Source organism: Cygnus atratus, chromosome 2 (genome assembly GCF_013377495.2).
Source record: "Cygnus atratus isolate AKBS03 ecotype Queensland, Australia chromosome 2, CAtr_DNAZoo_HiC_assembly, whole genome shotgun sequence".
NCBI lineage: Eukaryota > Metazoa > Chordata > Aves > Anseriformes > Anatidae > Cygnus > Cygnus atratus.
The window spans coordinates 24,709,789-24,737,563 of record NC_066363.1 but is presented as its reverse complement, the minus strand read 5'-3'; the positions used below and the strand labels follow the sequence as shown (position 1 = coordinate 24,737,563).

Here is a 27,775-nt window from a genome sequence, read left to right as displayed (position 1 = left end):
CCATCACCTATCAGATAGGGATTTAGAATCAAACCAAGTCCAAACAAAATGGTGTTTTGCTTTACATAACCTTTAATTCTATGTGAATTACAGATGCACCTTAATTCAGGTTGGTAGCCACATACACTAATAAAATGAAGTCAAGTGGGTAAGTTTGTATCTTACAGCTTTGCCTCACAGTCTAAGACTACGTGCCTCCCTTTACATTTGCATCCACCATGAACCGTTTAGAATTTCCCTTTGTGCAGAAGTGCCAGTTCACTGATACTAGTCAAAAAAAAACCCTCAACACCACAGAATAAAGGTGCCATACATAAAAAGGTGTCACCCCCCCAATTAGCTTCACGAGAGAGAGGCATCAGGTGAGAATAACAGCACGCACCAGCCCCTACCACAGCAGATGATGCTGGAGACAATCATGGCTCCATAAAAACACTCTGCAGGAGCACAACAGAGCCATGCACCACATCAGAAGCCATTCACGCTGTCAACAGAAGAAACTGACCTTTGCTTCGAGAGGTCTAGAACAATAAAGAACAATGCAATAATAGGAAAAATAATGCGAAAAGATGGACAGAAGAAAATCAAGGAAAATAAGGACAAATACTCAAAAGAAACCACACAAATAAATACAGGGGAAACACCAACACAACACAAAGGTAGAGCAGCTACTACAAGATGTGGCAGAAACATTGCATGGAAAAGAAATAACACAAACTCCAACAGCAGCAGCTATTATGTTCAAGGATATAAACAAACTTCTTACTACAAATTATACTTTTGTTAACCTGTAATAGGCAGAAAATGATTTATATGTAAGTTTCAAGAGCATTATGTTAAGAAAAAAATTGCCTCCATGAAGTGTGTTTTAGGACTTTTAGTTAATCCTGAATTTGAAAATAAGCAATGGACCTTTTCTTTAGTATTTATCTTCCTCTCTCTGATATTGGCTCCTGGAAAAAAAAAAAAAAAAAAAACCAGCAACAAAACACTTGTATTTTAGAACCTAGTCCACATTCACAAAATCAGCCCAAAATTACAAAGATTTCTTAAAGTAGGGGGTATCCAAGCCGTGGCTTACTTGGTTGCTTAATTCAAAAAGTAAGGCACAACCAACTGGTCTGAGAGCAAAACAACTCTCTTCTGGTTACTTCGGTTTTCAAAGCTTACTGTCTAGTTACTAAAAAAATTGAGATTTATAAACTGACTTGTATTGCATACAGACTTGCAGATGGTCCAGAAATCAATTATTCTTGATCTTTTCCTCTAACCAAAGCTATGCTTTTTTTCGGAACACTAAAACAAAGGGTTATGTCTTTGCATTTGACCATCAACTGTAAATACAAATTCAGATCATTCCAAACTTACAAGTTACTCCAAATACCACAGTGACTTGGAAATGCCTAGACTGTATTTTTCACTGCAGCCTTTATTATAAAGCAAGGACTAAGTGGTTCACAGCAGTTTAAAAATACTTCCTTAAAATGAATATACACCATTTGGCCACCATCTGACAGCCCTTATTCCATGGACTTTTTGGTGAGTGCTGTACTTCTGAAAGTCCTTTTGCTTTATTTACTCCTATGTTTCTAGAGTGCTATTTTCACAATGAAAGTCCATGTCAAAATTGAAAACCTCTTTCTGTTGTTATTAAAGAAAGGAAAATCCCCAGGAAATTTAATAAAGTTTTTTTGCCAGTACAGAAGCCTGTACATAAGAACTGTTTTATACCTAACCTTACTCTTAGAGAATTTGCTTCAGTTTGAAACAAAGCCCCTCAGCTTTCTTGTCAGGAAAGGGCTGGACAAGAAAAGTTACCGAGGAACTTGACAGGCACTGTTGTGCAGCTGCTCTGGAAAGCCTCCCCAGCTGGGAAGGATCTCAGGCATTCAGCACAGAGGTCCTCCTATTTCACTGTAGTAATCCATTTACAACCTGTTATTGTATTTTTACTCCAATTATCCTTTAACATTCAAAGTCCAGCATTAATGGGCTTTAAAATACAAATCAAAGCAAAACCACTATATCAAAATCTCTCTTGAGCAACATCAACAAAATATGTTAGAGAAAATTCAAGGATAATAGCATTACTAAAAATTTGTTCTAGGTCAAAAGAAGCATTTGTCTTAGCTAGAAACACTTATATGGCAGTTCTCTTGTTTGCAAAACAGGAGAGCTAAGGATATAAATATACGTGAATTTGAAATTTTAATCTTTATATGGCACGTTCGCAAGTTCTGATAATTATTTTTCATTACTGAAAACAAGAATACCAGAATAGAGTTTGAAATAGCAAAGGACTCCCTCAGACCACCTCTGGACACCAGTAGGAGAAAACCCCAGCTGCCTGTACATAGTCACTTGTTTCTCATTGCCTTCATAGTTCGTTTTAAAGTACAGGAGTCTAAAACCAAAGAAGCAGAAAGCAAGGACTGTATTGTTAAAAGTACATGAATGGTAAAGGAAATTTGGAAAACCTTAAAAAAAGAATAACTCTTATCTATTCTTCCCCGCTTTGACTTCTGGGCTAATTAACTGAAGATACTCAGCTACCACTGCACTTACTTGTATAGCACTCCGCCCTGACTACTCTTTGGAATAAAACATAAATAGACACACACACACACAAACACAAATTAAGACAGGTTGGAATGCAAAGCATACTGTTTTACTGATACTGGAGAAGACAACGTAATAATCCTCCAAGGAAAATGGCAAACAGACTATTTTTACTAGTTTCACTTTAAATCTGGAAGATGTTTAGAGGTCCCGAAGAAAATTAGTAGTTTAAGCATTAGGTAGACTGTTTGGTCTTAAACTGTTAATGCGATGTAATCTTGCATGAAATATTCTGTGGCCCCCAAAATTACATGTATATGCAATTCACTTGCAGTGTATTTGGGAGGGAGAAGGGAAGCAGTAAAAATCTTGTCCGATGATGACAGCTTTCAAAACACAACCTTCTGTCATTTTGAACGTTTCACAATTTCTACAGGTCTGCTCTTCAAGCAAAACAGAAGATCTCTCTTTGCTATCTATCATCAATTACTATACAGTAGCAGCATTAGAAACATAACTGGTTCAGCACACACACGTGTAAACTCCAGACTTCTAGTTCGTCTGTTCACTGGTAAGGAGTCACCTTAGCAAAGGTGACAAAATTCCAACAAGCACAACACCAGAAAGCAACTTCGAGAATTCAGATTTCAAGATGAAGTTAATTTACCACTCAGGTAATGGAGACTACGTGAAATCTAAACAGCAAATTTAGAAGAGAAAAACAAACAAACAAACAAACCAGAACAAATCACATACATACAAAACAACCACAAAACAAACAAAATAATTTTAAAAAAATCACCACAAACCCTGCTAGTCAAACTAGTCAACAACCGATAAGCAAAGCTCTATTACTGAAACAACAACAACGAAAAATAATTCAGTGCTAATCAATCACAGCAGAGGTGTCATGGCCTAACGGGTGAGAAACTGCTCAGGACACATTGAATCAGCCATAGCGTTAACAAGCTCTCACATAAGCGAGACTTGACAACATTGTCTAAAACCATTTTAAAAAGTTGTTCCACTGAACCAAAGCTGACTGGTGTAGCAGACATGGTAGTTGTTTCCTTTAACTTTCGGGAGCGGGTAATCCTGACAGAAATATCTGACAAACAGAAGCAAACTTGCACGCAATATATACGTGCATCTTGGAAGCTCCACGTTCTTCCAGTAAGCCTCACCAGACAACGATATAAGTACATACCTCATCCTGGCTAGATGTATGCGGCAAACCACATGTAAGAATGAGAAAAAGGGCTGTGTAGATCTTACTTATACCTTGCTTAATTTTTCTCTTTTGGCTACTGATGCTACTCACTATAAATCATTCCACTTTTTTTTTTCTCTTTTTCAAATTATTTTCATTCCTAATATTCTACTGATGCATATAAAAAGAGAGGGCATCACCAACATTATTTAGCTTATTACTTGCTTTCTAGTAGTATTTTTCTTCAGGAATAATATATTAAAACAAAGAATGAAGTGTTTTAGTAAAGGCTAAACTAAATTCGTTGAAGTGCGAATTGCCTGACCATAAGACATCCAAGTCCTGGAATTAAAGTTTCCAGAAGCCTCTTCGGTAATTTGGTCTCTTATTCGCAAGAATGGCCGTTCACACTTTCTACATCCATTAAAAAAAAAAAAGGACTTCTTTTTAAAAATCCTGTAATAAATTCTACAATTTCACTTCTGTGTATACCTCTAGTACACAAGCCACATGTTAGAAGTTGAAAAAACGCTGTCACTTTCTGTATGAATAACCCCTTTTTCTTTTAGGGGAAGAAGAGTACTTTCCTGTGTACCGAAAAGAAATTGAAGAGAAATGAACATGCTACGTTTCACATTTAAAATTACAGAGATGGAAGTAAGGATAAAGCAGTCATACGGGCAGGAAAGACTTCTGCCTTTCAGCCTCTTGTTACTGCTAGGCGCTGCAGCTAATAACTCCCTCGGAAGCCGTCTCTCTCTTTACAAAGCGAAAGAAGTTAGGGCACGTCTACGGATGCTGCGTCCACAACTAAAACTCAGCACCGCTCAGTAACGAAGGAAGAGGCCATGCAAACTCCTGAAGAGGCAGCACGAGTGCCTCACTTCGCAGAGCCCGGCTCTGTGACGACTCAGCGCGCTGCTCAGCCTCCAGCCCCACGCCGGGCTGAGCTGTCACGAATCACCCAGGTTCTTCACGTTTCACAGCCACCGGATCGCCAGCATGCGCTTAGACACGCCTCACAGAGCGACCCTGCTACTTACATAAAGCAGCTACCGTATCAACACTTAGGTTTCTTTTTCTGGAAATAAAACGAAGTGAAATTAAGACACGAGACCTCGAGCTTTCGCCGAGGGGAGGCTGCTCGCGGCCGGTCCCGGCGGCTGGCAGCGGGGCAGCGCCCACCGCGGGGCCGGGGCCACCTCGGGCGGCCCCCGCCCGGCCCCCAGCCGCCCGTTCCCCTCCGCACGCCGGCGCTGCCTCCCCACCGGACCCCGAGGGCTCCCCCCCCGGGATGCGGGGGAGGGGGCTCCGGGCTGTGCCTCGCCTCGCCCCCCGAGCCCTGCCGGGCGCCGCGGGGCACTCACCGGCTGCTCGCGGCGGCTCCCCCCGGCCCTTCCCGGCGGCCGCCGCCCAGCGCCTCCATTTGCTCGGCGGCCGCCGCTCTCTCGCCCTCGTCGCCCCCTTTCCGCGCTCCGGTCTACGGCGCCCTCCGGGGCTCCGGGAGCGGCCGGGCTCCCTCGGCGCGGGCAGGGCGCTGCGGGTGCGGGTGCCGCCGCCTCGCTCCCCTTTGTTCGGCGGCGCTACCGGGGCCTCCGGCTCAGCGGCTCCCCGCCCGGCGGCAGCAGCGCCTCATGCTCCCGGCCGCCCTCCTCCTCCTCCTCCTCCTCCTCCTCCTCCTCCCCTCCTTCTCTCTCCGCCCGCGGCCGACGCCCGGCGGCGGCGGCAGCAGCAGCAGCAGCAACCCTTCAGGCCGCCGACCCGGAAACTCATGGGCGGCCGGGGCCCGCGGGGCTCCGACGGGAAGCGGATCCGCCGGGCCGGGGAAGGGAAGGGAGGGAAGGAAGGGAAGGAGGAGCGGGGAGGAGCCGGGGCGGAGCGCGGCGGGGCGCGTCTGCGGCGCCCAGCGAGGATGCGCCGGGGGAGGCGGCCGCCGGCGGCACCGAGGAAGGCAAGGGAGGGAGCGAGCGGGGCCCAGGGGTCCCCCCGAGGGATCTCCGCTTCGGGGTGGCCTCTGGAGGGGCCCGGGGCTCGGCCGGGGAGGAGCTGGGAAGTTTGGGGCGGCCCCGGCCGCGGGGCGCTGCCCGGGAGCCGGGCGGAGGAGGCCGAGGGCGGGAGCGGGGCGCGGGGCTGCCGGCGCGGAGGAAGGCGGGGGCACGGCCCTGCCACAGAGCCCGGGGTGCTGAGGGGAGGGAAGGGGAGGGTGCTGCCCGGAGCAGGAGCGGTCATGTCGTGTGCTGCTTCGTGCCCAACTGCTGGTGAGGGGCCTGGGGCACAAGTCCTGTGAGGAGTGGCTGAGGGAACTGGGGGTGTTGTGTCTGGAGAAGAGGAGGCTCAGGGGAGACCTCATTGCTCTCTACAACTGCCTGAAAGGAAGCTGTGGGGAGCTGGGGTTCAGCCTCTTCTCACAGGTAATTAGTGACAGGACTAGAGGGAATGGCCTCAAGTTGTGTCAGGGGAGGTTCAGGTTGGAAATGAGGAGACATTTCTTCTCAGCAAGAGCAGTCAGGCATTGGGACGGGTTGCCCAGGGAGGTGGTGGAGTCACTGTCCCCGGGGGTGTTCAAGGAAGGGTTGGACGTGGTGCTTAGGGACACGGTTTAGTGACATTGGTGGTAGGGGGATGGTTGGACCAGATGATCTTGGAGGTCTTTGCCAACCTTAATGATTCTGTGATTCATGTGGGAGAGGAAGTGCAGCTTCAGTTACCTCTTTGCAGCTTGGTAGAAACCACCTCAGGGGTGCACATTGGGCCTCTTCCTTTGGCAGGTCAGATGAGTGAAGCACACTTCAGCAGGGGTGTGAGGGAGTGGGGAAGGGCCAGCAGCCCTGGAGGGATCTGGTCGGAGCATGTTCTTCAGGGCCCACATCTGCTGGGACACGTATGCATTACAGCCGTCATGGTCTGGTTAGGATTAAGTCACTGGTGGTGTCTTCTGAAAGTTTCTGTTGTCATATCCTCCATCTTCACCCTCCGTTTTTGTTTTCTGAAGTCACGTGGCAGCTCTCAGAGCTATTCGTTTCCCAAAATCATCGTCCTCATTCTCGATTGAGCTCAGAGCAGCCTCCTTGCGAGCAAATCCGCCTGTTGCCCACACACCAGCCACCTGGGTGGCCCAGCCCGGGCCACACAGGTTCCCTCTCCCCACGCTTATGACCCAAACCCAACGTACTCCAGTGCATGTAAGGACACCCAGACACCATGCCTTGCCCAGCTGCCTGCAAGGGATGGGTGTTTCTTGTTCCTTTAAATCTCACGAGTTAGTGCATTGCTTATTTAATGTTTCTGGAAGCTACTGCAATGCCAATCCGTATTTAGGTACTTCTTTCCTGATAAACTCAAGTGCCACTGTAACATCAGCAAACTAATGCAGTTGTCTTAACTGAAGGTGAAAGTGTGTGTGCTGTTGTTTATGTATGTTTTCAATATATTTTCAGGTAGTCTGATCCCAGCAGAAATATTGGACTAAAGGCATGGGAATCTGAAGACCTCTGTTTCTCCTAGAAAAGGTGAAGAAGATATAAACAGTAATGTTAAAAATCCTTGTGAAAAGATTAATCTGCAAATAGCATGTGGACTGAAAGGAGGTTCACATGCAAATTAAGAAAATGATCATCTGAAAAGTGCTCATGGCCAGACATAACAGGCTCTCTTGAATCTGATCTATGAAGTGATTTTGTTAGCCCTAAGAGGCTTTCCCAGTCATTTTCGTAAGATTTTGTAATTACAGGAGTTGTCACTTTAGGTTGAATTGAAGCGTAAGCAAAATTTTGTATTAAATCAAATTTGAGACCTCTGTTCACTTTTTGCTAAAACTGAAGACGTATTGCTTCAAGAAGCTGTGTTTGAATGGATTGTGGCTCAGCTTACAATCCTGCTAAAGGAAAAAAAATCCATATTATAGCTTATTTTTATCAGCTCTGTTACTTGGACTGTAGTCAAGACTATTTTACCTCATATTGGGAGAAATAAAAGGAAAGAGTTCAAGGGTTTTTCCTGAAATCCCTGTGTAACTGATAGAAATATAGTACGTTGTGACAGCACCTTTTGTGAATTACCATGCTTGTAACTTTAAAACAGTTTTTGTTTTCAGTGTCTTAAAATTCTTTGGCCTTATGTCTGGCTTGCAAAATGTGAAGAGTTATTTACAAATTGGAAAAATGTTTACTGTAAATGTGGTTTAGAGAACAAGATTATTCATATAAAATCTATGTAATGTAAGATTTTCCCCATTCTCTTATTTTTGTCTATGATATTATTTCATGAACAGTAAGCAGAAGTATAGTAACCATTGGTATTTCTCTAGCTAAAGAGAAAACAAATAATAAATGAATAACACAAAGAATCAGTGGACATAATCACTGCATACTGGTGTTTAGAGTGCTGTTGGATTTGTTTTTAATATCAACTGAATCTTTACTTCCTGTTTATTCATTATTTCCAGGGATAAGATTAAAAAAGCAGGAGGAGAGATGGGAAACCCAGAAAACATTGGAGATGCATATGTTGCTGTGATTCGTCCAAAAAATACTGCTAGCTTGAACTCTCGGGAATATCGAGCTAAATCCTATGAAGTAAAACTTTAAGATTTTTTCTTTATTAACATTTTAAAAATAATGTGTAATAATAAATACCTAATAATACAGCAGAAAAGAAAATCTGACAGTAAGATTGCTTAAATAACATACGTGCATGTCACATACCTACTGTGTGTCGCACCCTCATTAGACTATTTGAGCACTTTACGGTTGTGTAATTTCCTTGTCTTTCATTTCACATCAGGGCCTTTCACCCTGTAGGCTGCTTAATACAAGGGAGCAGCCTTGTCTTTTTATCTTTAACCTTATTGTTTTGGAGGTCATTCTGACTTCACTATCCTGCTCCACCAGATTCAATACTTAATGAATTTGGTTAGTGCTTTTACTATGATGTGATAAATCTAAAACAAACAAAACAAAACAAAAAAACCCACCCAGTTGTTCTATACTTGTGTAAGTTGTGCTTAAACCCCTTTTGTTTCATTACTGTTTGAAAGATTTTACTGCTCGAAGTTCCCATTGAAGGTCAAAAGAAAAAAAGAAAGAAAGTTTTGCTGGAAACTAAACTGCAGGGGAGCACTGAGATAACCCAGAGCATCTTGGATTACGTATTAGAAGCCACCAAACCAATATCACCAGCCAATCAGGGTATTAAAGGTAAAAATATTCTAGTCTGATTTATTGTAGATAGCTCTATAAAATAGTTTAAAATTTAAATGGGCGTAGGGAGGTCGTACAAGAGCATGAAATTAAAAAAAAGAAGGTACGTTTTGAGTTACGTCAAAAACCACCGCACAGCTAAAACCTTTCATTTACCATTGTTTCCCGTTACCTTCCAAGTCCATAAAATGCTTACTAAACGATTCTTAAGTGAAACTTTGCCTGTTTGTTCTACTACTTCACCTCAAATTGAGATTTATGGCTAAACTTGTGGCAAAGCAGATTGAAGTAGCTTTTTTAACCTTGGTCTGATCTGATGCCAGTATTGTATAAGAGATGCAATATCTACGTGAAGAAACGTGGCATAACCGTATCAGTTATGATTATAATTTGATTGGTATGTTTTCGTTTTTATTACTGTGACATAGCTGGTCCAGCAAGTGACCTTGCATTTGTGCTGACAAAAATTGGTTTAGTCAGCTTATTTAATTTCCAGGTTGGTATAAACTATACTGACTAAAGCACTCTTTTTTTTTTTTTTTTTTGCTGTGTACCTCATCTCTGTTTAGTAAGTCAGGTTACACTGGAAAGGTTGTCAGTGCAGACAAGACAATAAATATAGTGCTAACAATTTGGAAAAACTGGTTGCACGGTGAAATGTTGTAGGTGGCAATAGGTGGAGTTGGATGGACTTAACAAAGGTAGTGAAGCAGGAAACGTGAAATAACTTAAGAGCGTTAATACACATTGAGGGATGCCTAGCAAAAGCAAAAGCTGTCCGTTTTTTACATAGTTTGGAGAGTTTTTAATTGATTCAGGAACCATGCATTAATATGCACAGTTCAGTGTAGCCTCTGCTAAAATATGCAACTGCAGTCAGAAAAGCAAACAAAATGCTAGATTCTGTAAGGGCGGAAGGGAGGATAACACAGAAAATACTGTCCTACCACTACACGAATCATCCTAACCTGAAATATCGCATGCAGCTGCACTTTCCCATTTCAGAAAGAATCTTATTTAACTTAAAGATAAGTGGTTAAGGGGCTGAATGCTACCTGAATAATTAGAGGCGTAGAAAAGTTACTGTGAAACAAGGTGTACAGTCTGTCATTTTTCAGGCTAATGAGTATATACATATTTATGTTCTTTGTTTTGTGTATTTATTTAGATTTTCTAACCTTGCTTTAGATTATAGCTAATAATAAGTGATTTTTTTCTTCCTAGAAATTAGGAAGGATGGGTCTGGTAAGCATGCTGTTAGGCAACTCTGGATTGTTTTGTTTTCTTGATCAATTAATTGGGTTTTGTTTGTTTTTTAATACTGTACTAGGGAAGCGTGTAGTGTTAATGAAGAAGTTTCCTCTTGACGGAGAGAAGACAGGCCAGGAGGCGTCACTTTACATCGTTCCAACCGTCGTGAAAGGTAACACTAAACATAATTTCTGAAGTTGCATTTGTTTTAGTAGAAGTTCAGTTGAGGATTTAAGAATTCTTATGAATACACTGTATGTCTGTTTTGTATTTAAACATTGAAAAGCTAGATTTGCATGGAAACCTCTGTCTGAACACTTTAAAACTTGAAAATGTTACATAAAGGCATGGGAAAAACGTGTTTTTAATGGATTGCATTTATTTCTGTAACTATAGCACACTTTCACTTATGGATTTAAGCTGTGTTTGTTAACTTAATGCATATGTTTTGAACTGTAATCACCTCCTTTAAACTTGCTGAATGCAATTGCGAATAAGACATCCAGACTATTCAGTTCAGTGGTGTTTACTCAGAGAAGAATGCTTAGTGAATTCTGTAAGCAGTTTTGTTTGATGTGGAATGGTGAAGAAGTTCTTTAGAAGGCTAAGTAAACTGCTTGTCGGGAAAGTTTTTAAAAACAAGCCTGACATAAGTGTCTGTGTGCCTTTGGTGAAGCTCCTTTTTTGTTTTTGTGATAGGCCTTAAGGATAAAAACTATCAAATAAATAAATACCATTGTGGAGTTACCAATAGCATCGAATACTTCTTCAGTTCCTAAGGCCTATTCTTTTTTTCTGGCAACAGCATATGTTAAATATTAATTTAATGAAGCTGATCACAGTGATGGTGTAGTAACTGAACACATTAAGGTTTTTAAGGCTAGTCTGTTGAGTTGTAAATTGTTATGTAAGGATTGTATGTAATTTCTATCGATTATTGTATGGGAAAAGTTCAGCTACTCTCAGTTGGTTGGGAACATGTAACTACAAAAGGTGCAGAAGGGAAAACAAGATTGTTTTCTTTGAGTCTTCAGAGTATGTTTCCTTTTCAGATAATACAAAATATGCATACAGTCCGGGATGTCCCGTGTTCTACTGTTTACAAGACATCATGAGGGTCTGCAGTGAATCCAGCACCCACTTTGCTACACTTACTGCAAGAATGTTAATTGCCTTGGACAAGTAAGAAATGCCATAAATAAAAGTACAGTAAAATAGAAGAGAAGAAAATTTGGAGATGTCGCAAATAATTTTTACATCATTCTTGTGAATAAAAAGAAAATCATAGTTATATCAGGTTGCTTTCTTCATGTTTATCAGAATCTAAAACCATGACAACAGATTTCTAAATCTTTTTCGAAAATGTTTTTGTAAACTGAGAAATGGTGTGCTTGTTTAAATCAAGTGGCTTCTTGGAAGTCCTTGCTTATAATGAATGTTTTATAAAATCACATAAAATACTAATATTTAATCTTCTGTAAATGTTATCGATAAGTATTTGCAAGACTGCAGTGGAAATATCGTATTAATTTTATACCATTTAGATTTGCCTTTAGAAACGCTGAAGTGTATCTCTCCCAGCCACACAAGTATATTTGCAGTAGTGAATTAAGTTTTAGAAAGGTGATTAGTTGTTTAGCCAGATTTATAGGAGTTTGAAACTTGAACATGTGAGCAGGTTTTTTATATTTAATGTACCCGTAACAAAGAAATACCAGACATACTTATGTGTGAACTTATTAGCAGAAGTAAGTCTTTTGAACTGTAGGCTAATGAGGCCTTTAATAGGAAATAGGAAAACATCATGTCTATGAGCACCTTTTTGTGCCACACATAAATAAAGTTAGGTGAAGCTCTTGGCTAATGCAAAAAAAAAAATATAATAATAATAATTACAGGCTACTGCCTGGCAAGGTTCTGTGTGTAGTTTTTGTGCAGTTCATTAGTATTTCTGTGTATACCATTATGCCAGATTTTATATTTATTTGTTAATTTATGCCTTCAGATTCTAAGCTCTGCTTAAAATGCATCACCAGCCTTACAGCTGTTAGAGAAACTTGGGAAGTATAATAGAAAAGAGTTTATATTGATTATTCTCTATGGAGGTAGTCTGAAATAACACTTTAATATGGTAGTTTGAACCTTTCAAATTAATCTATCAACTGAAATTACCTGAAAATACCCTCAGATAGGCAAGAGGGTGTTTAGAGCCCAACGACCACAATTTTTAAGTCCTTCCTTGCAGCAGGACTGTGAGTATGTGAAAGGAGCATAGCTTTTGCAGCACATGATAGATTGGATCTGGGACTTAAAAATCCAGGCCTAACAGTGTGCCCTGAACTGCAAGCCACATTCTCAGACATGGTTCTGGGACAGGTAAGACCAAATGATCCTGTCAGTGGATCTTTCATTCCAAAGTGTGTATTTCTTCTACATTTCTGCGATAAATCACTAAAAAGAATTTATTGTATTCTAGCGAAGTATGAGTTTATTTCAAGCTTTTGAGAAAGAATGTGTGGAAACCTAAATGCAAACCTGACTTTAGACCTTTATTTAAAATGTGTCCTGTTCCACATGGCCCCAAAGCCCTTCTATATTGTCAGCAGGAGTCCACTTAAAACAGAATAATCTTCAGCAAAGCTATGTGAAAAAGCAGGTGGTACCCTACATGAAAGAGAATTAGCAGTTTCTAAGCTATCAAAGGAAGCTTAAGTCTGCGTACATACTGAAACTTCAGCTCACACTTTAAACAAATTGCTTTAAGTTTCAAAATGAGTATGCTGAGAGTAGTAACACTGATGAATTGAGAGCAAATGAAACGATAACTTGTTGGTGTGGTTAAGTGTTTTGGCTATAACCTTTGCTACCTTTACTGTAGATCTTAATTTCCTTTTCTTTGAGAGGTTGCATCTGCCGGAAACGTGTTTGAGCAAACACGTTTGCTTAACTATATTCTGTTAAAAAAATAATTTGGGGGGAGTAATTTAGTGCGATAAAATTCTGTGCACATTATAATTAATTTTTTTTTTAATATGTGGTTATCATACATACAACCCTTAATCAAACAAGATAACGGGCAGGCATGACCAAAATATTTCTTTTCTACCTGAAAATGAATTACTTGCTCATTCTCTTCTGCAGGTGGCTGGATGAACGGCATACGCAGTCTCATTCCATCCCAGCTTTATTCAGACCATCTCCTCTTGAGAGAATTAAAACAAATGTAATAAACCCTGCCTATGCTATAGAACCTGGTCAAACAGAGAGCTCATTACACATGGGTTATACTGCCTTGGAAATAAAAAGTAAAATGTTGGCATTGGAGAAAGCAGATATGTGTATCTATAATCCCTTGTTTGGGTCTGACCTTCAATATACCAATAGGGTAAGTATGGTATTTTCATTTTATGTTTGTGAAACATATGTACATTTTCATTTTCAGCTCGTTCAATTATTTTATATGAGCATGCTTTATGTTTTAAGATGATCAGATTTCTTTGTTGCACACTTACTGCCAAATAGGTTTTAAAATCCACACACTTGAACATGAGTCTCTTTAGTTATAAAATGTCACTATCATAAATTTGGTTCCAGGAGAATACTTGGGTTGGATGGGGGATTGTTTAACCAAATTTCAGTAAGACTTTTTTTTTTCAGTTGTCTTTAAATTATGTCTTCACAGGTTGACAAAGTGGTAATAAATCCATACTTTGGCCTTGGAGCCCCAGACTATTCAAAAATTCAGATTCCTAAAAGAGAAAAGTGGCAACGTAGCATGAGCAGTGTCACAGAGGACAAGTATTACCTTACGTTTCTTTTTCTTTAATAGATAATTTTGCTTTATTAAATTACAGTAGTACTTGGTAGACTCAGTCAGAATGATGTTCTCTTTAAGGCTTCACTGTACAAACGCCAATTTAAAAAAATCTATTTGAAGTCTCTAAGTACTGAAACACAACAATTAAAGGATGGGTCAAGGAAGTTTTAAATTACAAACATTAGGGAAGCATTTCTTAGCATAATGAATACAGCTGCGGCTTGGCTACTGCGTGACTAAAATAGTAGTTGTACAAATACTGACACATTTTAGCTGGATGAGCTGTAGATTTGAAGTTTGTCCTGAGTTAGTCATTGAAATATTACTGAACTGTGTTTTCCTTCTGCTTTCCCTTTAATTTAATAGGGAACACCAGTGGGTAGATGATTTCCCTCTTCATCGCAGTGCTTGTGAAGGCGATTCTGATTTACTAAGCCACCTTCTGGATAAAAAGTTTTCTGTTAATCAGTTAGACAGTGACCACTGGGCACCTATCCACTATGCATGCTGGTGAGTCAGTTCAGTGTATTTTTGCAAATGAAGTGCATTCTTGCTGTAACAATATTTTAGCACTAAGTATCCGTGTAATTCATCATGCAGACTCAAAAATGAGAAACAAAAAAACTAGATTTTTATAGTTGACTCTAATAAATATTAGTGTTAACCTTTTGAAGAGAAATACTGCTTCAGGTTTGGAGATAATTGCTATCTGAATGGTTTCAGAGACCAGGTATGGATACCATATCATCAAACACACATCTATTGTTCCTATAGCTGTCCTGAAGCACCTGTTTTAATTGCTGGGTCTGGTTTAGTGTGGTAACTTTTGCAGTCTTTACTGGTTAAAGGCTGCAAGTAGTTTTATACAGCAATAGCAAGTGTTGGTGACGGTCATGCTTTGAGCAGGAAGCTGACTTAGGTGATCTCCAGATGCTTGTCTAATTCTGTGATGATTTTAGTCTATAATTCCTTCAGAGCTTTTGTCAGTTGTTGTACAAATGCTTTTGTTTTGTCTTTAGGCAAGTTAGTCTTCTGTATTTATAATAGTGTCTGATGACCTGAAGAATATGAACATCAACCTTGGTTGTTTGAAAACAAACAAAAACCTTATTTGACTTTTAGTGTTTCTCAGAAAATTTACATGAACAGCATACACCAGATTTACCAATTACCAGTGTGAGGTTTAGGTGTTCTCAGGAGACATCTGCATGACAGTCAGAAGCTTTAATGTGATTCTCACAAAGATTTTTTTGTGGGCAAGGCTGAGTCCTGTTTTTGGCGTGACTGCATTGCAACAGCTACCCAAATTTCATTTAAAGCAAGGTTGGGTGTGTCTGTAATGAATCCAATAAACAGTTACTAGACTGTACCAAATAAGTGTAGAACTGATGCTAGTTTCCACAGATTTATTAAAGTTCCCCTGTCTTTGGTGTCATTGCAGAGTTAAACTCCTGAGCATGGCAATGTACTTTTTCATATTTAGGAGTATCCGAAAAAGATTGTTCTTTACACTTGTGTCTGTTCTGTTTTTAATCTGTCTGCAGGTATGGAAAAGTTGAAGCCACTCGGATGCTGTTGGAGAAAGGGAAATGCAATCCAAACCTTTTGAATGGCCAGCTTAGCTCTCCTCTGCATTTTGCTGCTGGAGGTGGGCATGCTGAAATAGTACAAATTTTACTGAATCATCCAGAAATTGACAGAGTAAGTTCTGTTTGTGTACAGAAATAGCAGTTTAACATCCCCTTTCTAGGTTGTGCATGTGAAATACTTTGTGTCCAGATCACAATGTGTGATCCCACTGAGAGATTGCCAAAAAAAATGGTTAAATATTTTTCATCAGTTCTGCTTTTCCCATTCTATATCAATTAAATGTTAAACCCTAGGATCGAGGATCTTGATAATCTTGAAAATATGTGTTTACTCATCTCCAGTCAAAACAAAGTATTTTCATGTTTCTGTTTGTTTGTAGCACATTACTGATCAACAAGGAAGGTCTCCACTGAACGTCTGTGAAGAGAACAAACAAAATGAATGGGAAGAAACTGCAAAACTGCTGAAGGAAGCCATAAATAAACCTGTATGCATTTATTTTCTAAATAGTTTAAAGTTTATATTTAATTTACACATAGGCTTGTGGAAGAGCTAGGCCCACTTGTAGCCGTTACTGGAAACTTAGATTGTTAGCGTAAATATTGACAAACTAGTATTTTGTCTCTTTAATTCCTTCTGTGAATATTTATGGCTTGTAAGACTTTAAATGTGATTATTTCATTTCTTTGTAGGAGCATCACATCAACTATTGATCCCATGTCTACTTTTGATGATACAACCATTATTTTTCTTTATGCCTTATCAACTTACGTGCTGATAAACAGGGACACTCAGCTGCTTAAATGTAGACTTCTACAAAATAGGCTTTACATTGCTTAGTCAGTGCAGGCTTCCTCAGCACTCAATGGAGTTCTAGCTGGGAGAGTAAATAAAATTTACAATGCAATTCCTGTCATCTTAAAGTAGATTTAAAGTTAGCCAAATGATTTAACAGCACTTGTTTCTTTCCTTTGACTTGAGATTTAATTTTTATCTCTGTAAGTAGGTGACAGTAAACCTCTTGAAAATTTTTGAAGATGTTTTAAGGTAACTTCATTTTACTCTATACGAGTGAAAGTTTACGTTCCAAAATAATTAATGAATTGACCACCTTTATTCTAAGGGTGTTATTATGTAGTTGATCAAGTGGGAACCGTGTGTCTAATGACTCTGAAAGACTAATGCACACACTTTTAGTAGATTTCAGGATTTCAGAGCATAATAGGTGATACTGTGTCATCCCTTACTGCTATTGAATTAATACATTACAATTAAAAAAAAATTACTGCAATAGGATTCATGGTATCTATTGCAGTCAGAATAGACTGATGCTTTACATTCTGGCCTCATTTTCAGTCATTTGTCATTTTCAAAGGCATTAATCTTCTTGAGTAAGTTTTTAGGATTTATGTCTCAGTTCTGGAGGACTGAATAGGTTTGAGGAGAGGAAATAGCAAATTCTTGCAACATTTTATCCAAGAAGCTGGAACACTGAACTTGTTGGAGAGATGAATACAAGATGTTTCATTACTTGGTATGACTTGTGTGTGTATATATATCAATATGCTTTAAGCACCTGATGCAAGTTTAAGTCTCTCAGAAAGCACACTGCGCCCACACGTAAATCATTGAAAGCTATAGGAATTCTGAAAGGGGAAAATGATTTATTATTAGTAATATTATTGAAGGGCTAAAAGGTCTTAGCGAGATTGTATTCTTATTGTGCTGGGGTCTGTGTAAAGGATAGTGCTTTCCTCCTGAAAAATTAACGTTTTTTGGATTAGACTGTTGGTGAGAATAATTCATATCATGCCGGTAATAGTGAGGTAGTCATCTCAAGATATGCCTAGGCAGTTGAGCTCAAATCCCTTTTCTTGTAAGAGTTCGAGCCCAGACTTTAAGTTCTTGCTTGCCTTTGAGTTAAACAGAAGCAAACTCCTCAAAATATCAGTAGAACCTATCTTGTAGTTACTGTGGTAAAAAAAAACACATTATAAGAAGTTGCATGGGACATGAAACATACAGTTTTCTTAAACAAAAGTATGAAGAAGTTGTGCAGTGTCATTTTTCTCAACAGTGTCAAGCACCAACAGAAGTAATTTTTACAAGTTTATGTTAAAGAATTAAACATAATGTTGTTTGTTTATGTAGTATGAAAAGGCGCGGATTTATCGTATGGATGGGTCATACCGCTCTGTTGAGCTGAAACACGGAAACAACACCACTGTACAGCAGATAATGGAAGGGATGCGTTTGTCTCAAGAAACTCAGCAATACTTCACCATCTGGATCTGTTCTGAGAACCTCAGTAAGTGACAAGGAAGTTAGTTATACTTGAGAGTTTATCATAGGTTTTTTGTTTGTTTGCCTTTAAAAAAAAATGAGTATTTTCCTAAGAAAATAGGAAACATGGTCTCTGACAGTTTTGTAATACTCTGTATCGGTTTCTTAAAAACCGTGTTTAGGGATTAATTTATATCTAGGCTGTCTGTTAACATGCTTTGCCCCTGCTGGAAACTCTGTGATCCTTACTGGTGTCATCCTTTATATATTTTGCTTAAGGAGTGAGACACAATTTTCTGTTTCCTCTGCTTAAGCTTTCCTGCAGTAGATCAGCTCCTAGCCTTTACAGCCTGATGTCTCCAAACTGTGCTTTCAGAGCTACAGAGAACTTCTTCATTTTACTCATCATTTTGTCTATCTCCAGTAGGTCTGACTCTGTCACTGTGGCACCTAAAATGTATTTCATCTTGGAAGATGAGCCCGTTCCAGATCGCCTTTCTCTTATATGGCACCTTCGCTGTTGTAGTCCATGCTGCTAACTTATCCCTGTGTTAGCGGTATTTTTCTTCCTAGAGTTTATGAAATTGGATGCATGTAGTTCTTCCTACCAATCTAATAAAAAGCATATTATAGTTGTAGTTTGAGATACATGGCCAAAGATGAATAGAGCTACAAAAAAAGTCAATGACTGTGATTGTATTTTATTAGAAAACATGGAAAACCGTACTGCTGCAACAATATAGCTGTGAGACACATTATAACGGTATTTACAAAACACAGTTCAGGTCCAGTGGGATACCGTGTTGACGGTACTGTTAATACAGAAGCCTTGTGTTCAAACTTATATTTGCTGATGTCATTATTCTACTGCTTTAGCACTGTTGCATTGTTACTTTTTAAAAAATCTATAAGCATTGTTGTTGTATGCAGTCTGGCTACTGTAACCCGCATTTGAATGTAATACCTGGAACAGAAAGGATCATAGAATCAGAGAATGGTTTGGGTTGGAAGGGACCTTTAAAGATCATCTAGTCCAGTCCCTCTGCTGTAGACAGGGAAGAAGCGTTTGAGTATTTAAGTCTTGCTGCCTTTTCTAAGCATGTATATCATGTTTTACTTAAATCATAGAAGTACTACCCTTGCATTTGAGGGGAAATGTTTGCTGATATATTGTTTGTTTACAAAGAAGTAATTCTGTAGGTGTTTAGCCTAAGTTTCAAAATGAATCAGCTTCTGATATATAATCCTTTAAACAACTAATGACGAGTTTTAAAAATATATTTCTTGCAGTTTGTTGTATGCAATTGTAAAGACCACATAGTCTCCTTCTACACAGGATGGATAATGTTTTTCTGTGTTTGAATGTAGGGGGGATAAGTTGAGTGAATAGATTATCCTCAGTGAAAACATGTTCCACTATAATAGGTCCTTTGAATTTTTACATATAATGTGAAATGTCACAACGTAGAAGTTAGGGCAGTGAAGATAAAACAAATACAGTTCTGGTTTCTTGCTACTAGAAAACAGCCAAACAGTAATCACAAAGACAGGCAGGACAAGTGAATGAGCACAGCTGAAGGTATGGACTGCTGTATATAGAAGGACTGTAGCTGGAAGCTCTGCATTTATTTCTCATATCTGATACAGATGAGAGAACATGTAAATTTGAATTATTGTAGCCTGATATTTCACAGATTTAAAAAAAGAATGTCTGTAGTGAAAGGTTTATGGATTATATCTCCAAAAATAGCAAGTATGTTTGCAAGATAAGCTGTATCTGTATTTTTCCGTCAAAATCAGACTTTTGGACTTTGTCCCATAATAATTATTGTGATTTATTTAATATGTCTGCTTGCTTTCTGGATTCCCTTTACTTGTGGTTTTATGGTCCATCTTGGTATTCCATTAGGTTTTTAAATACAAGTTCACTCTTGGGAAGCTGAAAACAACAAAGGTTCATCATTAGTGCTTTTGTTAAGTATACGCCAAGAGTTTTGTCAATAAATACGTATTTTGAAAGCCTTTTATATATAGCAGTTTAGAAAGCATGGAAAAACTGTTATTGAGTCCTCAGTTTCAGATACTCTGTTTTTGGCACAGCATTTAATCATCCATATATGTATATGCTGGGTTATTGGTTTTGTTTATTTATAAACAAAAACCTGGTATTTTCTAGGCCTCCAACTGAAGCCATATCACAAGCCTTTGCAGCATATTCGAGACTGGCCTGAAATATTCACTGAACTGACAAATCTGGATCCTCAGAGGGAAACTTCACAGCTTTTCCTGAGAAGAGACGTGAGACTTCCACTGGAAATAGAAAAAAAGGTCTGCACATAGAAGTGATAGCATGATACCATGGCCTGAATCAGGACACCTCGAACATCAACGCTCAGTGTGTTCAGTGACTGTAGTAATTTCCATACTTACTTAAACCAGATCTCTCCTCTCCTTCCCTTTTCTGTAAGAGTTTGTCTTCAAGTTCTGTGCTATGCCTGCTCAACATCCACTCAGACTGTCTCTGAATTTCTCACCTTCTTAACTGTTTGGTTTATTGTAAGTCCATGTGCCCCAGTTTCTGTTTGTCATGCACATAATAATAACCTGCCTTGTTTTCTTTCTTTTCCTCATATTGTGTTGTATCCAATATTTAATTGGTCAGTTTCGGTGCGATTATTCAAATATATTCAAAATGGATTGGGGGGGGCAGGGGAGGAGCATACGTATCAGTATTTCTGTGAACCTTTCGATTGGGCATGGTATGCGAGTCACCTTTAATTTGTGAATGTGTTAGATCAGTGAAGTCTTGAATTAAGTCAATGAAAATAATTGTCATTTTTACCATTACAAAGCATTACTAAAAGGCACATTTCAAGCAGGATCACACCTTTGTGTTCTATTTCTGAGTCAGTGAGAAATTTATTGTTTCTAAGCTCATTTTGTTTTACCAAGAAACCACTTTTTTTTTTTTTTAACAGATTGAGGATCCATTGGCTATTCTTATTCTTTTTGATGAAGCCAGATATAACTTACTGAAAGGTTTCTATACATCACCTGATGCCAAGCTGATCACACTGGCAAGTCTGCTCCTACAAATAGTCTATGGAAATTATGAGAGCAAGAAACATAAACAGGGCTTTCTGAAGTAAGTATGTGCATTTAAAACTTCAAATTTTGTTTTTCAATGACATATTTTAGGTAGTTCCACTTATTATGAAACTCTCAAATTTTAGGTATAGCATTATTTATTATTCTTCTCCATCACTGAGCTCTAGTTCAGAGTGACCACATAACCCTTGTAGCATTAACAGAAGTTAGACGTGGTGTCTGAAAAACATGCTAATTTTACTTATTGCAGTCCCAGGCAGAGGGATGGAGGTTCTGTATTCTGCAAGTCTGTGCTGAGATACAGTAATATGAAAATGTATAGCAGTATTCATGCGAGTGAAGGGTTTTGACAGGATGGAGACTGGACTATGCTGAAAAAATTCCTTACTATGTCCAGACTGACCAAGTTCTGGGACTGGCTTTCCTCCCTCTTTTGGAGGGGGGGTGGAGGGACCATGGAGAGAGTTATTTCTGTTCACGTTTGCATGTGAAATGCTACACCAAATTGGTCAGAAACACAGCATCAGCAGGGCTCTGCCAGATGGTGCTTTTCTCTCCCCTTCTCTTCACTTGACTGCGGAGCTGTGGCTGAGCTCTTCTGGGATGTGTTTTTTTCCTCCCACGTACATTCCTCCAGTGGTACCTGAGCACATCAGGATTTTGCTCTTCTGTGTGAACCTTCACTCCACCCCCCACCATCTCCACCCCAACTCATTCACGTAACAGCAGCTGTGCTGTCCTGGGAGGACTATACTACTAAGTATAGTATTACTATACTTCTTATCTCTTCTCACTCACAGCAGCAGCTGAGCTGTGTTGGCTTGCTTTTCTTGGTTATGTACTCCACCATCAGTAAATCAGGTGCATTTTTTTGCTGCAGTTATACTGATGCAAGCGTGAGCTGCCTCTGAAAGGGCTGGCTGTACTGCCTCACTTGCACGTTCCTTTCTCTGCCTTCTGTTAGGTATAGGGGCTGTACCTGTACAGAGTAAGCTAGATGAATGAGCTCACTGAGCAGAAAACCAGCAGTGACCTGGATGCATTGTCCTGTGCAGAGTTTGTCTGGTGGTGCAGTTATGGACAAATATAGTGTAACAGGGATGCAACCTATATTAATAGTGCGTAAAAGCCAACTAGGCTTTTACGCCTTCCTTTTAGTGTTTGTTGCCTCTTTTTAAAACAGAACTTTCTATAGATAGCTCATAATATGAGAGTGAAGCTATTTAATTTTCATGTGGAGATGAACAGGCCTAGCTATTGTTGGTACTGACCACAGCACTGAAGGGAAGAGTGCCTATAAGCTGTCATCCTTACCAAGTTATGTGATTTTTCTGGTTTAAGCGACTGTCCCTATATAATTTTGGCTACCAAACTGGAAACCACCAAACTGGTCTGTAATCAAGTAAGAGTTGTGTTCTGCTGCTAGCATTTCCTGCCCCTGCCATGTCCATAATGTGTGACACAGAGCGGTTAACACAAAGCTCTGTCAGCTGCATTGCCATTAACTGAGAATTGCACTTCATTTTAGGAAGCCCTAGCTTCGATTTCAGGATAGCTTCTCACCTGATGAGACAAGGTAGAATGGGAGCTGACTGTCTAGCTCTGTGCATGTGGCTTGAAGATGCAAGCTGGCAGACGTTGTTCTGAATCCTTACTTTGTTTAGTGAAGGAAAACTTTTTTCTGCTTTGTTTTTCTTGTAGTGAAGAAAATCTTAAATCCATAGTGCCAATCACTAAACTGAAGAGTAAAGCTCCTCATTGGACAAACAGGATACTTCATGAATACAAGGTAGGACAAATAGTAAAATTCTAGAAAATCCTGTCTTAAACACATATTTGACTGATTGTCAGTTAATGGACAAAAATTCTTGTATATAAAGCTGGAAACGCGTATGTTCTGAATTTTTAGTATGGGTTGTTGGAAAACTCTACTTCTTGTACAGTTACAGCTGTGTTGTTTCTTAAAAGTAAATATAATTTTGTCATCCGTTCATTTACCCTCAGTGTTATCTTTCCATTGGGGGATGTTGCCAATTGAGGTGGACATGTAGAAAATCTATGCTGATTTGTATTTTCACATCTTCTTGCAGTGATAGATCCATAAACTCCTTTGTGCCAATGTAACTTGTATGTTAGGGACGTTAGTGGTACTGATTCACAAACTACACCGACTAGAGTAGTTCATTTAGCAAAACTTTTAAATGTGGACTTGGGCTACTTCTGTAGAAGACATCTAACTTCGGGCTGTGAATTCCAAACTGGGTCAGACACACCTGAAAATTAAGTTAGCGAACTTCGTAACAAATTGTGGAAGTGAGTTGTGACAGGGAGAATTGTACCAGCTGACATGCATCACTTCCAGTAGCTGACAGGAAACTGCAGAGGCACACAGGGAATGTTTTCAGGGCTTGCCACGCTTTCTTTGAGATGAGGTTACTCAATCATAAACTTTCTCCTGGTGCCTACACCTTTTCTGTCAGAAACCAGCAGATCATTCCTTGTCTTTATAATACAGATGAAGAAGGGGGTGATGATGGTTTTTCTAAGCCTGTGGTATAGAAGAGGGCACAGCAGAGTACTCTCTACTCTTTCTTTTGTCAGATAATACGTAGAGTGAGCACAGCTTTCTAGGCTTCTGTTCTTTGGCCATTATTTTTGGGTGCAAGAGAAGGGGAAAGGAGCTGCAATCTTTGCTCCAAAGACATTCACATATTTTACATTTTAAAAATAGCTGTGTAGAATTCAGATAAACAGTAATGCAGGGTGTGGAACCAAAGAGGATGGTGCCACCCACCACACCCACAATTATGGCCCCCTAATTGCTAAAGACTTGTGTTCCCTCTTGGCCCTGTGCCTTCTCGTGTGCGGCCCAGACAAATTTTTGTTTCAGAAATGTTTTTTAGTTTCAGAACTCAGAAAGTTATTTCCCCTTTTTCTATTTAGGGTGCTTTACACCAGTATATTCTGAGGTGGGAGCGCATTCTAGCAACCCTTTGTTGTGGCTGTTTCACGTTACTGAAGAAGAAGGAAACAGCAGGAGCACGTCTCACTCTGAGTGAGGGCTCTGCTGAAGAAAACAAAGCTGTACCTTCTTTTGTTTAAAAATCAGAAAATCCACGCTGTGTTTGGGGGAGGTACTTGCTCATCTGAATATGCCTTGGAACCCTCAAATGAGGAATGCTTAGGGTTTTTTGGATTTTACGTATTTAGCACCTGACAAGTCCAGTGTACTTCTGAGAGAGGGAAAATTGTGGGGACCTGCAGTGCTCGGGTGTCTGTGGTTAAGATTTTTTGATGCTCATACAGGCACCTGCTTTCTGCCTCAGTCTGTTTTGGCATCTGAGCCTTTCTGTGACTCCAGGGTTTAATTTAGGTGCAGGAGAATGGTTGCTGGGAAAGCACTTTGGGAATACTACTTTAGTGGGAATTCCACTGAACTGTGGATTTTCTTCAAATAATCACAATTATTTGGGAAGACTTGTTGATTGCCATTGTTCTTCTATTTCTAGAACCTCAGCACCAGTGAAGGTGTAAGCAAAGAGATGCATCACCTTCAGCGCATGTTTTTGCAGAATTGCTGGGAAATTCCTACTTACGGAGCAGCTTTTTTCACCGGACAGATATTCACCAAAGCAAGTTCAAGTAGCCATAAAGTCATCAAAGTGTACGTAGGAGTCAATGTGAAAGGGCTGCATCTCCTCAACATGGAGACAAAGGTCAGCTTAAGTGATCTGCCAATAAAAGCTGCTAAGTTTAATTCTGTTCTCTTAAATTCTCTGTGCTACTTGCTACTTTCTACTATTTTTTACTAGTCTCTTTTCACATCTGACTTGACTGTAAACGTTTCCAAGATTCTGAAGTCTTCAAAAGGCACTACTAATAGAAAGCCTAATATTTTTCCACTTGACTACTTTATAAGCTGCAACTAGATAATGGAACATACTGTTTCACTTAGGTAGAATCCTATCTCAAGTAAGGAGAAGTAAGGAAAATTCAGTTTGTAAGTATGGAGGGTATTTTCTAACTGACGGTTCACTGCATTTCATTGTAGGCTTTACTCCTCAGCCTAAAGTACGGTTGCTTTATGTGGCAGTTGGGAGATGGAGATACATGTTTTCAAATACACAGTCTGGAAAACAAAATGAGCTTTATTGTGCATACCAAACAGGTAAGCATTGTCATTTTTCATCCTGTATGTATGTTAAATTATTTTTCCTAGACTTCTCTTTTGAGATTGCCTACCCTTGTCCTGTATAAAAGAAGCTCCAACCAAGTCCCCACAAAAATGATTTTCAAATGAGAACTCTTGTTAACATTTCAGAATATTTGCTTGTTTTCCTAGCACATGAAACCTCTAGGGTTCAAAATACGTAAAAATACATCTGCAGTTATTAGGGACTAGAATTTTTATAATGGAAAGTGTTTGTTGCTTGTACCCAATCTCTTAGACTCTAAGGACAATTTCAAATATGACAAGAATCACGGAGTTAGAGCTGGTAACTTTTCTATCAAAACTAGTGGAGTTTGGGATTGGATAGTATTAGTGATAATATGTCATGTTAAAATGTGTTGCAACAGAACTACAGCTTTGAGTGTCTTGTGTACTTTGACAGTAGTTGCCTTTTGATTCTTAAGAATATGGAGAGAGGAGATGAAGTGATTTAATGTTTTGAAAAATACTTTCTGATTTATAAGGAAAACTTAGTTCTTGTTTTTCATTTTTTTCTAAAATGATGTAATTTCTAACATTTTTATATACTTACATTTGCCATATATTTGTATTGTTTGTGTCATTGATCTGAAATACTGATTAGAATTTAATTGTATGCCCTTGTACAGGCAGGTCTCGTCGTAAAACTTCTGATGAAATTAAATGGCCAGTTAATGCCAAGTGAAAGAAATGAATGATGGAAAAGTTATGAAACAGCATCTCATGGCTAAGCAAAAAAAACAATTCTCATCCTAACAGAAGACTTCCATGTACATGAGTTTTACACAATAGAAAAGTCAATTTGTACAGTTGTTTTTTTAACTTTATAAAGAAGCTGCATGGTTTATTTTTTTAAAAAACTATACAACATATCTATTATTTTTATAAATATTTTTGTTTTGCATATAAGCTATTGTAGAGCTTGAGGTAAACCAATAAAGCTAGTAAAATGTAAATTTTGGTCAGACGAGAGTGAATAAAGAATCATTCTTGATTCTTGATTGTTGGACGAGAATGAATCTGGGAACTTTTGTTCCCAGAGGATTATGGGACTGCTGGTGCCATTAAGCAAGTCTCAGTTAACCTATTTACCTTTCCTGTCTTTCTGTGGAACATCAAGGAGGTTGTATATGTTTTAGTATTTGTAGACAAACTTTATTTTTAAAATACTGTTGATAAGTATGCCTAGAATCCTTTGACCAACTACTTTTGATAAACTCTTTATTTTTTATTTGGTTTCTGACAAATGTTATAGCTGGCTTTATTTTTACTCTTTCTCGTACTTTGTAGTCAAATTTATTCTAAAATACTGCATGAGGATGTCAAAAGGGAAATACTTTGAATCTACAAAAGCCATATTAAATGTTTAGCATGCTTGTTATAGGAAAACTGGATTTTTACTTTTGCTGTGCAATATAAAATTTTGTATGTGAAGGAGAGGGAGATACAGATTTATAAATAAATCTTATTCAGAAGTCTTCAGAAAGTTTAATAAATCTTACCCTGGATTGCAATACACATGCAGTAACAAAAGCTCATATAGGATGTACTGAGTTATTTCTGTTAAACTCATTCTCCTACTCATTAATTATTTCAGTTTCTTGAAACCACAAGGAGTGCAGGATGCAGGAATGAATATACTTTATGTAACAATTACAGTTTTATAATGCAACAATACAGTTTATAAGCATTCTTGCTCTTTGCAGAGTTAGGACTGGGTCTTAACATGTTGGGTCCTAAGTGTAAGGTTGAACGCTATGGAGTCTGAAACATGTCGTTGTACCTTAAAATAGTATTCATTACACATCTTTAAAAATCCTAGTTGCATTTTGGGGTTTTAAGTGCACTTGACTATTTCTTCCATGTAAACTGCATGCTAAAACAGTGTGCAATATTTTATAAAGTAACTTACAGACAAGTGGCTTTTTTGTTGTTTTTTAAAGTGGAGATTAAAACAAGTGTTAGGAACTGTGTTGTTTTATAATGCCTTTACTAGTACCTTACTACTAGTAAGTACATTTTAAGAAATTAACATCCTAAAAAAAAGTGAACAGGAGACTTCATTTGTTATCTTCTTAGAAAGCTATGCTTTAAAACTGAAACTTCACTGTCATAAAGAACAGTAAATCTTCACGGATGGTTATCTTTTATTTAAGGTAAATAATGCAACAGTTAGGTCCGTCATAGTGCGTCCTTGCTATCACGGGACACTGGTATCAGAAGTACTTTTCCATACACAGCACTTTGTTATGAAACTAGAGGAAGAATGTTAAGATGTGTGTTACAGTCACATATTAAACAACAGTATTAATATGCCTTAATGCTGTATAGTTCTTTCTGCCAAGATTCTTATTTATTACTACTTAATAAATTGTTTACAACAAGTCACCTTTGTTGGTTTTATATTATTGCTACCAGCATGGAAGTACCATCAAATGTCTCACCAAGCAAGTCCTATTACTTTACAAAACATTTTTTTTTTTTAAACAGGCTTACCTTTGCAAGTTTTGAAGGGTGATCATGAGATAGGATCACAGGAAGGGTCCCAT

At 39.0% G+C, this 27,775-nt stretch overlaps 2 protein-coding genes across 5 annotated transcripts in view; one reads left to right on the top strand and one right to left on the bottom strand.

Annotated features, from left to right (window-relative positions):
• ANKIB1 (ankyrin repeat and IBR domain containing 1) overlaps positions 1-5,437 on the bottom strand; it is a 94,244-nt gene extending 88,807 nt beyond the window's left edge. Inside the window, exon 1 of one of the 3 annotated variants that reach the window (XM_050709062.1) lies at positions 5,137-5,437. The gene's annotated coding sequence lies outside the window, so the exon portion shown is untranslated. The remainder of the gene's footprint in view (positions 1-5,136) is intronic. The other 2 variants (XM_035545407.2, XM_035545405.2) reach the window with 2 other exon arrangements.
• A 196-nt stretch (positions 5,438-5,633) lies between these two features.
• KRIT1 (KRIT1 ankyrin repeat containing) lies at positions 5,634-27,619 on the top strand. 2 transcript variants are annotated; one of them, XM_035545408.2, is made up of 18 exons: positions 5,634-5,720; positions 7,207-7,278; positions 8,214-8,343; positions 8,805-8,964; positions 10,298-10,390; positions 11,271-11,400; positions 13,360-13,603; positions 13,901-14,016; positions 14,402-14,545; positions 15,580-15,736; positions 16,005-16,112; positions 17,777-17,933; positions 20,085-20,236; positions 20,887-21,053; positions 22,718-22,805; positions 24,526-24,732; positions 25,068-25,184; positions 25,856-27,619. In XM_035545408.2, exons 3-18 carry the CDS (start codon positions 8,242-8,244, stop codon positions 25,922-25,924), a joined length of 2,211 nt encoding a protein of 736 aa, XP_035401301.1. In that variant the 5' UTR covers positions 5,634-5,720; positions 7,207-7,278; positions 8,214-8,241; the 3' UTR covers positions 25,925-27,619. The 2 variants fall into 2 exon arrangements, with proteins under 2 accessions (XP_035401301.1, XP_050565020.1); XM_050709063.1 differs by lacking the exon at positions 5,634-5,720 and adding an exon at positions 5,987-6,180.
• The last annotated feature ends 156 nt before the right edge of the window (positions 27,620-27,775 follow it).

What these genes read in the sequence shown, in the direction of transcription:
- KRIT1 (XM_035545408.2), top strand. Translation starts at nt 8,242, where the DNA reads ATGGGAAACCCAGAAAACATTGGAGATGCATATGTTGCTGTGATTCGT. An exon ending in AGCAGTGTCACAGAGGACAA is followed by an intron (nt 14,017 to 14,401) that starts GTATTACCTTAC and finishes TTAATTTAATAG; the next exon opens with GGAACACCAGTGGGTAGATG. An exon ending in CCTATCCACTATGCATGCTG is followed by an intron (nt 14,546 to 15,579) that starts GTGAGTCAGTTC and finishes ATCTGTCTGCAG; the next exon opens with GTATGGAAAAGTTGAAGCCA.